The sequence below is a fragment of the Alligator mississippiensis genome, chromosome 11 (assembly GCF_030867095.1).
Source record: "Alligator mississippiensis isolate rAllMis1 chromosome 11, rAllMis1, whole genome shotgun sequence".
NCBI classification, from domain to species: domain Eukaryota; kingdom Metazoa; phylum Chordata; order Crocodylia; family Alligatoridae; genus Alligator; species Alligator mississippiensis.
Genome location: NC_081834.1, coordinates 40,063,247 through 40,075,610, shown reverse-complemented (window position 1 = coordinate 40,075,610; position 12,364 = coordinate 40,063,247). Strand labels below are relative to the sequence as shown.

General features: G+C 57.1%; 1 protein-coding gene across 3 annotated transcripts in view; it reads right to left on the bottom strand.

Moving 5' to 3' along the window:
* SHF (Src homology 2 domain containing F) overlaps positions 1-8,011 on the bottom strand; it is a 51,998-nt gene extending 43,987 nt beyond the window's left edge. The window contains exon 1 of one of the 3 annotated variants that reach the window (XR_009455639.1): positions 7,480-8,011. Coding sequence is in view for 2 of the 3 variants with exons in the window: in XM_014599919.3 (XP_014455405.2) it covers positions 7,480-7,944 (465 nt within the window). In the remaining variant the exon portion in view is untranslated. Of the gene's footprint in view, positions 1-6,959; positions 7,110-7,479 lie in introns of those variants that run through there. The other 2 variants (XM_014599919.3, XM_019477853.2) reach the window with 2 other exon arrangements.
* Between the last annotated feature and the right edge of the window lie 4,353 nt (positions 8,012-12,364).

Here is a 12,364-nt window from a genome sequence, read left to right as displayed (position 1 = left end):
CCAGAGGCAGCATGCCAGGGTGGCACTGTTGAAAGGGTGCAAGAGTCCATGGTCAGCCAAGAATGCCATTCTATATCATAAGCCCAGAAGCTGCACACATGGGGCTGGGATTTTGCTACCGGCTAAATGAGTCACATGACCCTGGCTGGCTCAAATGAAGCTCCCCACAACAGGTGATTCATGGCGGTTCCCTGAAGCAGGGGGCAGGTGGAACAGGAGCTCTTGCCAGCAGGTCTACATGGCTGGGGCTGGGCCTGGGCAGGCTGTAGGGCTTGGACAGGATGAGTCACTGGGGGAAGCTCAGGGCAGGAAAGGCCCACACCCAAGAGCTTCCTGGCTGGCTGATTTCCACACAGCACAGCTCTGTCTCTAGGCACCCTCAGCCAAGTCCCTTGTCCTGTGGGATCCCAGGCAGCCTTGCCCCTCTCCCCAACCACGTGGCTGTTCACTGGCAGCCAGCACAGCCTATATGTGCAAGGAGCCTGGGAAGTACCAAGGAGACAGGCTGAGCATCCAGGCTGCCACAGGTGTCTGTGTGCCTTCCTAACAGCTCCAAAAGAGGTCCCAGGCCCTGTGCTAGAGATGCTGCTTGTGGGGAGAGGGGCACAATGGGAGCAGGACTGTGCCTGGGCCTAGGTCTTGGGGCTGTCACCCCATCACATGGTGGCAGCAGGAGCAGGGCCCTAGGTCATATGGGACTCCAGCACCTGGTAGGCCATTATCCAACCCCACTCCACATGAGCACATACATACACAAGATATGTCAACCCCATGCCTACGTGAGGGGTGCCTCCACCATCCCCTCCAGCATCCACAACCACGGGAAATGCCACAGACATTGGGTCTAGCACAAGAGAGGCAAGTGAGGGCCCCTTGCTCCCGAGGTGGGGTCCAAGCATGCTGGAGACGTGGCATTCAGCAGGAGCTATGCCCACCCCTCAAAAGGGACTGATCGCCGGGTTCCAAGTCACCTAGGAGAAGGGAACAGGGCAGTGAGGACTCCTGGGTTCTATTCTCATACCCACCAGCAACCTGCTATGTGACCTAAGCATGACACCTCACACCTCTATGCCTCGATCTCCCCATCTCTTCAAAGGGGGCCCTGGTCTCAGACCTGTGGGCAGGGGTGTTGCGTAAAACCTGCCTCTCCCAAATACAGGGGGACAAAATTGCTTCCATCTCCTGCTGCAGGGAAGACATCCCCCCAGGCCACACAGAGCAGGATGACCCCCCTGTTGCTCTATATCACCTCCAGGAGAATGTGCAGCTGTCTGAGGCCAGCAGCTCAGAACATTGACTGGGACCTGTCATGCCCACTTGGTGATCCAGGGCAGCCAGACTGCACTGTGCATTCTGGGTTATACACAGCTGCCAGGCAGTTTGCCCCAGGACAGGCAGCTGTGCCTTGCCCTGTGCACCTAGCTATACAAAAGGAGTGTCTGTCCTCCCCATTGAGTCTGCTCAGCTCAGGAACTGTGCAAGGGACGGACCCAGTATCTCAAGCAGGTGTCCATGGCCTCTGATAGGGACCGGGGGATGCATTGCCCAATCACTGCTTCCCAGCCTAGGAAAATCGGGAAGAAACCCGCAGTCCCATGTATCTCCCTCCCTGCAATACTCACCAGCTTCCTTTCATCTCGCTGTTCTTCAGGAGCCTCCAGACCCCCACAGACCTCTCCTATTGCACAGCTGTCCATTATCCCCTCAGCCTCCCCTTCAGTGCTACTCGGTTGAGCTCAGCCAGGGATACATACACTGTTAGGAAGTCCCTCGTGCCCCAGGCACACCTGCTCCTGCCTGGCACTGGGGCGGTGGCCAATGGCATTACACAGGGTGCCCCACGCTCTCAAAGCACAGCTGGGGTATGTAGAGAGCTCTCAGCAACCTGTTCAGCGCTTACATGCACACGAAGACAAAGACGCTGAGCAAGCCCCATAGCCCCTCTCCGACCGAGTGCCACATGCTGCCTCTGACACTGCTCTGACTGCACAGAGGCTTGGGCACTCGAGAGACTTGGGCTTGATTTCCTGCTTTGCCACTGACTCCTGGGATGACCTTAGGCAAGTCATTTAGTGCCTCTGAGCCTTCTGAAAGCAGAAAGCCCCATGTCTGCTCTGACACAGCTCCCCTACCTGACCCCACTGAAACCCTCTCTTTCATGTAGAGTATGAGGTGCAAACACTATGGAAACACAAGGTCCATGTGCTTGGGGTGTCTTCCCTCAGCAAAGAACATAGAGGAGCAGTGAAAAAAGCCCAGCAACATCAGCCTTATGATGCAGCTCTCCTCAATCCCCCAGTCCCTGCCATGTTTTATGGGGCTTGGCAAAGAACTGACTAGGCCTGAACCAGAGTAGGACAGGTTCAAAGGAGCAGACCTTGGCATTAGAAGCACAAGCAGCTGCAAGCTGGGAAACCTCCAACTCCCCCTCAGCTAAAGGGCTGTCCTCAGTGCCTCCGACACCACTGAAGAGTTCATAGAGGCAAGCAGCCCCCTCACCTCAGCACAGAGCAGGCAGAGCAGGAGAGATCTGTAACTCACACAGGTCATGCTACACAGAGCTAGGAGCAGCTTGAGGCCCTGCACCCCGCACCAGCTGTGCCCCTGTATGGTCCAGCAAAGCCAGGTCACAGGACTGGCTAGGCAGCCTAGACAGGCCCACACCAAACACTCAGGTACAAGTTGTGGCCTGGGCACCCCAGAAAGGTCCCAAAGCCAAGTCAGGCAGCACCCTGGTCAAGAAGATGAGGGGTGGGGGGGCTAGCATTCAGGGCGCAGACTCAACTGAGCACAGCTGCCTCTTCTGAAGGGCAGAGGGTGAGGGATTGAGGAGGCAGGCTGCCAAGGCAGGGAGACCCTAGGAGTGCCACGCTGATGCCCTAGGTATAAATCCTAGCCAGTGTCTGATCAGGGCAGGCTTGAAGCTGGTCACACAGCCAGGACTATGTTCAGATACCACAACCCAGGCTGGAAAGTTGCCCATACTATCGAGCAATGGAGGGGAGTGCCCAGGCCTCTGCCTGCCCTCTCCTTAGCAATTCTTCTCTGGCTGGGCTGAGGCCTGTTCCCCTCACGGTCTCAGCACAGACCTGCACAAGGCCACCACTCCCTGATTCAGCTGGGATAAAGTACCAGAGGCAGGGGGAACAGGCTGGGCCAGCTTGCCATCAGGATAGACCCACACAAGAGGACAACTCAGAGACAAGGCAGGCAGGCCCCACTGCCAAGCCAAGGTCCTTTCTCCTTCCAGCTGCCTGGTTTCCAATCTGACTTGGCAAACATGCCTGGACTCTGGAGAGCCCAAAGCTGGAGTGCCATGACCTCGGGCTCAAACTGTCCTTGCAAGGGGGCTACGCAATAGACCTATGCTGTCCAGTCAAGGTTCTGGTGCCCCTGGGAAGCTGAACTGGTGCACAGGGGGCACCTCATACAACACTCAGCACAGGGGTCTTCAAAGGGCCAGCAAGAGGGAGCTGTCACAGCTGGTAATGCCAAGCTCCAGAGAGTGGGGATTGGGTAGGTCCTTGTGCTGGTCCTTGCACTGGCACTGAGGCAGCTCCCACTTCTCCATGGCTCTGGGTAAGGGAACTAACAGACAGGGCACCGCTGTGAGGAGCACGATGGCTGATGGGAGGAGCTGGGCTCTCTGACTGCCCTGCCAAATCCCCCTCCCACCCATGGGGCAGCATTAAGGCTGCCTGGGATGCTTCAGCTGAACAGCGCAACTTCTGGACAACATACTGCCAACAGGCTGCCCTCACTGTGACCCTGGAACTTGGCACAGAGCTGGCCAGTGAGTCATGGACAAGGACACAAAAATCAGGCCCTTTTGCTCAGAAGACCAGCTGATTGCAGCTGCTCTGCCTTCCAGGACTTCTGATTCCTGGTGTCCTGCACCAGCAGGGACCCAAATCTGTGACTCTGCAGTTGTATTAATAGCAGGTGGGGTGGTGGATGGGAAGGGAGTGACCTGACTTCCTGTCACAGGTGGGACAAAAGCTGTGCTTGCTCTTTCCCACAAGGCTGTGACAGCTCTCAGCTGGACACCAAACTGCCAGGCACATGGCTCATTTACCTTTTTACCAAGTATGTAGCGGAGCTGGTGCCTGTAGTCAGTCACTGGATCTCACTGGTGGCAGCCCAGGCTCTGTCTTTCCCAAAGAACTGCCTTCCTCTGCCCCAACCTAGTCGCTGTCTGTACACAAGAAAGCACTGCAAGGCAGATGCAACTCTGAAGCCAGATCTTTCAGGATGCCTTAAACCAATGACCCCAGTGTACATCCCACACTCTGCCCCAGGCCTGAAGCTGCCATGCATGTTTGTTCAGCCAATCTGACTCTGCATGTCCCCTTTAGACACTTTACTGCCTGCCACTTTAAGCATGCTTGGCTACCGCTCTTGTGAATGAACCTTGTAGGTAAGGACAGATTATTTCTACTCCTTTACTTAAGGTGACTGCAGACAAACAGAGCTCACCCCACAGTAGTGCCAGGGACTCCCATGTCTCCTGAGCCCCATGCCCAGAAGCAGGAGGGCACTATGTTTTGCAGCAAAAGTAGACTCTCGCATGCAAAGCTGACAGTCTAGAACAGGTCCAAAATATCAGGGCCTAATTTAACACAAAATTGAACAATACCATCAGTGCAGCACAGCTAGGGATATGACAGCCAGGGAAGCAGCTGAACTGAAGATTTCTGTTAAAATGGGCAGCTGTGAAACAAATAACACTAGGAATAGCCTGTCCCCTTCAGAATACAAGATTAATCTGTCAATACATGGGGTAGCTACTCCTTCACATTGCTGGTGTGTCAGGCTCTCTGCAGACTCAGGCAGCTGTGGCAGAGTCTGCATCACCCAGGCCATGTTAGCAAGATGATCTGCACTAATGAAAAGGAAAGCTTGAATTCTGGAGCAGCAACTCTGCAGCCATGCAAGTAGGAGGTATTACACAGCCCTACAGGATAGGGAGGTTTTTCAGCCCATCTTGATCCTTCAGTCACACACACACTCACACATTACCACCCTTCTTGGAGCACCCTTGCTGGACAGCCCCAAAAGCTCAGGAGATTCTAGGTTATGAAAGAACAGCCTTTAGAAAGACATCCAAACTCATAGGAAAGGCTCCATGAGCAGATCCTCCTGCACACGTCGAGATTCTGATGGATAATTAGACTCTGTTGTTAAGCACTTGCACCTTATCTTCAGCTCACAATTGTTTTCTTTCACCTTCCAGTGGCTGGATCTTGCGCTGCCTTTGTCTGCCACATTGGAGAGCCCTTTGCTATCAGAAATCTCCTCCCCATGTAGGTACTTAGAGGCTGTGATTAAATCATCTCTTAACCTTCCCTTTGATAAGATAAATGCACCTCCTCCTCTCTCCTGCTCTCTCTCCTGCTTGTGGTTTCCCAGGCTGCCAGCCCATCAGCTCAGCAGCTCTTTGCTGAACCTGTCCTGACTTTTTACCATCCCTTTTTGAAGTCTTGAACTGGGCACTGAACCATTCATGCTTCCACTCCTCTCACCCCACACTTATCTGCTCAGTGAGCTGCTAATCTCCTGTGACCCCTGGGCCCTTTTCAGTCACTGCTTTCAAGGGTGCAGCCCTCCTCCGAACAATCCTGCTTGATGGTCTTTGTTCCTAGGAGCATGACCTGGTACTAGACTGCATGCTATGCCTGTGATTTGACTGCACACAGCTTCCCACCGTGCTCCACACCACTGGCAGCGGATCATCCTCTTTGGGACTGCCACCCCCCCCTCCCCGCCCTGCTGTCACTTTATCAGCAGCAATGTTATATTTCATTTCTTTCCAGGCTTTTCACAAAGATAGAGTAGCACTGGACAAGAAACAGATCCCTGCAGGGCCCCCAAAACTCCCCCCAGCCAAATGATGTTCCTTCACTAGCAAGCAACAGCAGAGATCTAACAGCCAGCCAGTTTTCAACCCATTTAAAACTCTCCCTATTGAGCCTGCAGAGAGATTGTTTATTCCGATGTCAAGCAGCGGGAAATCCAAGTACATTTATTGTACCAACAACTCCTTCCATCAACCAGACCTGCAAGGAAGGGGGATATCAGGTTCATCTGCCTTGGACTAAACCTGTTGATTGGCACTAATCGTATGTACAGCCTTCATTGCCAGAGTCCCTGTATCAGCAGCTCCAGACTGGGCTTGAGATTGACAAGAGGCTGGCTTAGCTCTGGGTGCCCTTCAGCTCTCTTAGATGCAGCAGGACTCTGGCTTTTCCACACTGAAAATGGGAGTCCCCCAGCTGCCCTCCAGGAACCTTTCTCCCTCACAGGGATGCACTGGTTTCCTATCCCCGGCCCAGCTCTGCTCCCCTACTGGGATCTCAGCCTAAGGGGGGGGAGGGTGTCAGCACTGCCCATGCCATTGTCCTGCAGGAGGAGTGCGCAGGTGGGGGCAGAATGAAGATCCTGGTAGTGTCATGCCTCCCTTCAAGCCCTGAGGACCCAGCTCCAGTGCAGGAAAGACGAGTACACAGTGAATGAGGTTTCAGGGCTCCTGCAACCCACCAGCCCTGGCACTAACATGATGGTGCCCAGCTTCCCTGGTAAGGGCTCACTGGGACAACAACAAAGAGGATGGCTCATATGTTTGCTTCACAGATTGGAAGGAAACCCTCTGCTCTATGCATTCAGGCCCTAGCTGTGCTCAAGTCAGAGGGGGATCTGGGCCGTATTGAGTCTACTGGAGCTGTAAACAAGCAGCTCAGGCCGGCTGCCTCCAATCCCGCACTGCACTGAGCACACAGCTGGAAATAAATTACAAACCAAGCAGGGAGAAAGAAAGGGGGAGCAGGTGATGTGAGCTCTGGGCTCTGCTTGCCGGTGCGAGAGAGAGAGAGAGAGAGAGAGAGAAATAGAAGGGGGGGGGGGGCGGCGGGGCCCCCAGCACTCACGATCCAGCGAGCACAGCGCCCTTCTGGGGAATATACCTGTCTGCTGCCAGGAGTCAGAGGAGACAGCCCGAGCTGCCCGAGCGGCTGTTGACATTTGACTGGCATGTTATGGCTGTCAGGACAATGGATGGGAAGCGTGACACTTCGGAGAGCCCGAGAAGGCAGCGAGCTATTTCGGCATTAGCGCAGCTCCTAAGAAGCCGTGGAACAATGGGAGGCAGCGTCCCATGGCAGCGCTCCGGGCGAAGGAGCCGCGCTCGGGCTGCAGACGCGCGGCGCGAGGGGACGCCGAGACCCCGACCCAGGGCGCTGCGTGGCGGGGAGGGCAGCAGGGCCGGCGGGCTGCAACTCCGGGCGCGAGCAGGGGCAGGGGTCCCATCGGGCGATGCGGGGCTGACCCCAGCAGCAGCCCGGTGCTACCAGCCCACGGGCCCTGCCTCCTCACTTCTCCCGCCATCCCACCACAGGGCAGCGCAGGGCGGAGAGGAGCCAGGCCGGGGCGGCAGCAACACGTGTCCGCGCGGGCGGCGGGCGTGCTCGGCGCTGCAGCTCTCACCTTGTCGGGGTGGTCGGGCGGCGGGGGGGAGGCGGGCGGCGAGGCGGGGCCGGCGGGCGCCTTCTCGGCCGCCTCCACCTTGATGAGCCGGTGCTTGGGCGAGCCGTAGCGCGCGTCCGGGCCGGCGGCGGGGGCGGCGGGGCCGCTGTAGGGGTCCTCGAAGTCGCGCTCCTTCTGCAGCTTGTAGGCGGCCAGGATGTCGGGGGGCGCGGCGGCGGCGGCGGCGGCGGCGGGCGGGGCGGGGGGCGCGGCGCCGCCCGGCGGCGGGGGCAGGGGCTGCGGGGGCCCCGCGCGGTAGTCGGGCTTGGGCGGCGCGGGCGGCGCGGGCTTGTTGCTGCGGAAGCCCAGGTGCTCGCGGAGCCAGCGGGCCATGCTGCCCACGCACTGCGGCGCCCCCCCGGCCCCGGCCCCGGCCGGGCCCCGCTCCGAGCCCCCCTCCGCCGCCGCCGCTCCGCTCAGCAGCATCGGGACGGGCGGACTGAGCCGCGGCGGCGGCAGAGCCCGGAGCCCGGCGCCGGCCGGGGGGCGGGAGGAGAGGGGGAGGCGGCCAAGGGGAGGCGGCCAGTGCCACCTGCCGGAGCCGGAGCCGCGGCGCCTGCTGCACCCGCGCCCGAGCCCTGCCCGGCCCCGGGCCGATCCCGCCCGCCCGGCCTGGTGCGGGGCCTGCCGGAGCCGGGACGGCGGAGCCGCGCGACGGCCCACGGCGCAGAGGGGCTGGGAGCGCCCGAGCCCGGTTGCCCCCCGCCCCCTGCCTCGGCACAAGCCGCGCCGGCAGCCCGTGTCACCCAGGGGCTTCCCCGGCGTTGGAAATGTCCCGTGCCCCATCCCAGCCTGGGCACCGGGGCCTGAGGGGACTCGGTCTGGCCTGGCCTGGCCTTTCCCCTTGTCCACTTGGGGTCACTTCACCCCCAAGCCCAGGGGTGTTAGGCAGCTGCGTGGTCAGGAGCTGCTGGTCTGGTGACTCAGGAAGATAGGACTGAAAAAAACCCTCCTGCTCTTGCACAAAGCCCAGCTCGCGGAGCCCACGGATATGTGAGCCAGACAAAACAGAGATTTCTTGAATCACACGGGAATCCTTCTCGGTGAAAATGGAGCCTGACCGCTGCCACGGTGCCTGCCGGAGCCTGCCCAGAGCCCACGACGGTTTCTCAGAGGGGAGCAGCTGCCTCCTTGACAAGCTGGGTGTTTGCCCTGAAACCTAACAATGGCAACAGCACCACATCAGCCGGACCGAGCTGCGCACTGGCTGCTGGTGCAGGTTGTGTTGTTCTCAACTGCTCTCCTCAGCTCCCCTGCTCCCCCCTGGCAGCACAGATATCCACAGCTCATTCAAAAGATAGATGCAACATCAAACCGAATGACCTGAATATCAGGAGAGAGCAGGGCAGCTGCACTAGTGCTGCCAGTCACCTGCAGATGGAAGTCCACAGCTATTTGTAGTTGTGGGTTTGCCAGAACCTACAGAAGGTCCCATCTGCTGCATTCGAGACCACAGCAACCCCGGGGGGCTCAGCTGCAGAAACCTCTCGCTCCCAGCATTGTGGAGCCATGGAGCATTTACGCTGTGCACTCACACAATGGATAACTGCTTGGAAATGGGCTCTGTGGCTGTGTGCCAAGGCACACCGCCTTGCAGTGGGGCTCTGCAGAGGCAACCATCTGAAGGAAAATCCCCCTGGGCATGCATCTCTGGAGAGCTGCCTTCAACTGCTTCTCAGCTGACAGCTAAAAATCAGTGTGATGGCATCATCCCGCTGTGCACAGGACAAGAATACCATCAGCCTCCGCCTGGCATGTGGTACCCTCCCAACAGAGACTCAGAGAGAGGGGCATCAGCAGAATCAAGCGCAGCAGAGGGGCTGAGCGAGGGGCACTGGCAGAGCAGAAGCCCGGGAGGGAGCACAGGGCTGGGATAGCAGGGAGCCATGGGTTGGGAAGGAGGATTCAGCAGCACAGGACAGGTCAGAGCAGGGGAAGGAAATTTTCAAAGTCTAGTCTAGGACTGAGAAGCATTGGCAGAGGTGTTGAGGAGCAGGGGGCTGCAGGTCAGCATAGAGGGGCATTAGCAGAGCTGGGTGAGGGGATCCCAGGGCAGGGGGTGACGAGTACAGTTCCCAGTCTGGGTGCATACGGTAGCTGTTACAGGCCCCTCAGTGTGATGTCTGTGAGGGGGGATTAGAAGCCAGCCTTCCTTTGGGGTGTCCTCAGCAGAAACCCCAGCAAAGGGCAAGGCTGAAGGGGGCTGTTCGTGGGCCACTTGCACAGGTCCAGGAGGACACCCAGCTCTGCTCCCAGTGCTTCCAGGAGGAGCCCAGCAGACAGGAGCAGCGGGTACACCTGGCACTGTCACACTGCCACCTGGTGGCCAGCTCCCTTCAGCTGGATGAGACTGGTGGGGCAGCGAGTTAAGCCAGGGTGGCCAAGGGAGACCACCTCTCACAGAGTCCTTGACACAACAAGCCACATGCCCATGGCTGACCCCCAGTCCACGTGTCCCTCCCACCCCACAGGCCTTAGCCCAGGCAGTGGCCAACAGGGTGACACCACCTTCTCTGACAGGGGTACACATTCCCGCCTCCTCTGTGCAGACATCATGACCCTGGCCTTGCCCTGCCCTGCCCCCCATTTCTTCTCCACTCTGCTTCCCCTTTCCTTACCTCTGTCTGTGCCCCCCTCCATTTCCCTCATTCCCTATGCTTTGCCCTCTGTGCCCATCTGGCTGTGAGCAGATAGAGGTGTGGGGATGTGTGGGCGCAGGATCCTACAGGATCATCTCCCCCACACCAGCCCCTTGCTGGGCAGTGCCTCCAGCAGGTGGGTGAAGTTGGGGACCAGGCAGAGGTGGGTGGGCCCAGCATGTCCATCTTGGCACAGGGTGGTGCAGTGGAATCTCCAGCCCCCGTGGGTGGGCAGGTCCCAGGAGGAAGGCCCCAGTGGACAATAGGGCAGTGAGTGCTGGGACCCAGGGGAGGCTCTGTACATGGACCAGCCCTCTGCCTGGAAATGGGACTGCTTTCTGCTGTCAGGACAGCCCAGACCCTCCCTGGAGACTGAGCCATTGGTGTCCCCTGCAGCAGACCAGGCCAGATGCAAGCAACCTCTCCCCAGTACCCCCCTGGGTATGTCTATACTTACAGCTGTACCCTAACCAGCATTCCCTCTAAGCTGCACGCCACATGGCTTAGAGGGAATGCTGACCCTATCCCTGTCCTAGAGGCAGAACCAGAGCTGGCCAGGCATGTTAATAAGGTGCTGCATCAGCAGGGCTTATTCACTTATTAGCCCACAGCTAATTTGGTTATCTTACTCCTGATCTCAGACTTCACATCCCAGGCCCTGGCTTACACTGCTGGTGCCCAGGGTGAGGAACACATGTTCCCAGTGCCACCTGGATTGTACTGGGCTTTGCTGCTGCCTCCTCTCCCAGTCAACACTCCTGGTCCTTCCTTGTCCATCGCTAGCACAGTGCTTCAGCCTGTCACATGAGATGTAAGGGGAGAGGGGATTATCCTTGCGCTCCTGCTGCCAACAGATCAAAGCTGATGGCAGCAAAGGACTCATTTTTCATGCCAATCATGCAGTTCCTGAAGCTTTGGTCAAACTGGCCCTGCAAGAGCAGTGCTCTCTGCTGAAACACCTCAGTCACCAACACTCACTGGAACACCCTGTGTCTCCACAGGGCTGTGGCGGTGAGAGGTATATGCAGGGATGGAGCAGGCCCGGGGAGCCAATCTCCCACAGGGGTGGGGAAAACTAATCTGCAGCTCAGGACCTGCACCAACAGGAGCAGGGAGATTCCCCACTGCTGGGGGAGGCAGAGTCTGGGCTGAGGTGTGTGTGTTGATTCCCGCAGTACTGCTTATTCCTAGAGCTTCAACCTGCTTCTTGACCTGGGTATTCCAAGCTGTGGAGATCCCATAAATCATCCAGCTAACAACTGCTTCATCACCCAGCCCATGCACAGCCACACAAACCACCCAGCACCCATACACCCTCCCACCACACAAGCTATTAGGCTACAAATGGCCCACCATCCACCCATGCAGACATATGCACATCTAGCTTCACAAATCATCCAGCCACCAACCACCTCACCAACCATGCTTTCCTTCCCTCCCTCCTCGCTCTCCTCTCTCTCATACACCCCCTCTCACATAAACCAACCAATACTAACTTTGCCACCCACCCCTACTCACACATGCAATCAGACCTACACATACCATCCAGCTTAAGCACCTCGCCACCCACTCTCCCACAAACCCACCCCCTGCCTGCCCACACAGTCATATGCAGCCTCTTTCACAAGCCACATCCTTCAGAGGGCAGCAAGCTGGGTTTTATAGTTCTTGTTGGTCACAGACATGCTCACCAGCATCTTAGCTAGGAATATGTGGCATGGGCCACTCTGGATCACCAGGCAGTAGTGGTGGGCATAGCTGGCATTCATAGAGGCATAGTCACCCAGGCTGTATAGCACCTTGCACAGGGCTGAGAAGCAGGGGTGAAACTAGAGCTGGCAGCTAGAGGCAGGGTGGCTTGATTTAAATCAGCAAGACAAAAGCCCAATTTAAATAACTGTTTGGTTTTTTATCAACTTTCCCATTATATATATATATATATTTGTTTTTTAAAGAAAGATGTATTTTCACTGGTTGACATAATAAAAATGTTGATTTACTACTAAATATAGTTTTTACAGTAGATTTGGTACATATGTCTCCTAGATACACAAACACTCTCTCTCTCTCTCTCTCTCTCTCTCTTCCACTGTCTGTCTCTCTCTCCAGATATAAAATATATATAGCTTACTAAAATGTAGGATTTCTAACAATCCAAATATGTTGAGCCTTAACATATTTGGATTGTTAGAAATCCTACATTTTAG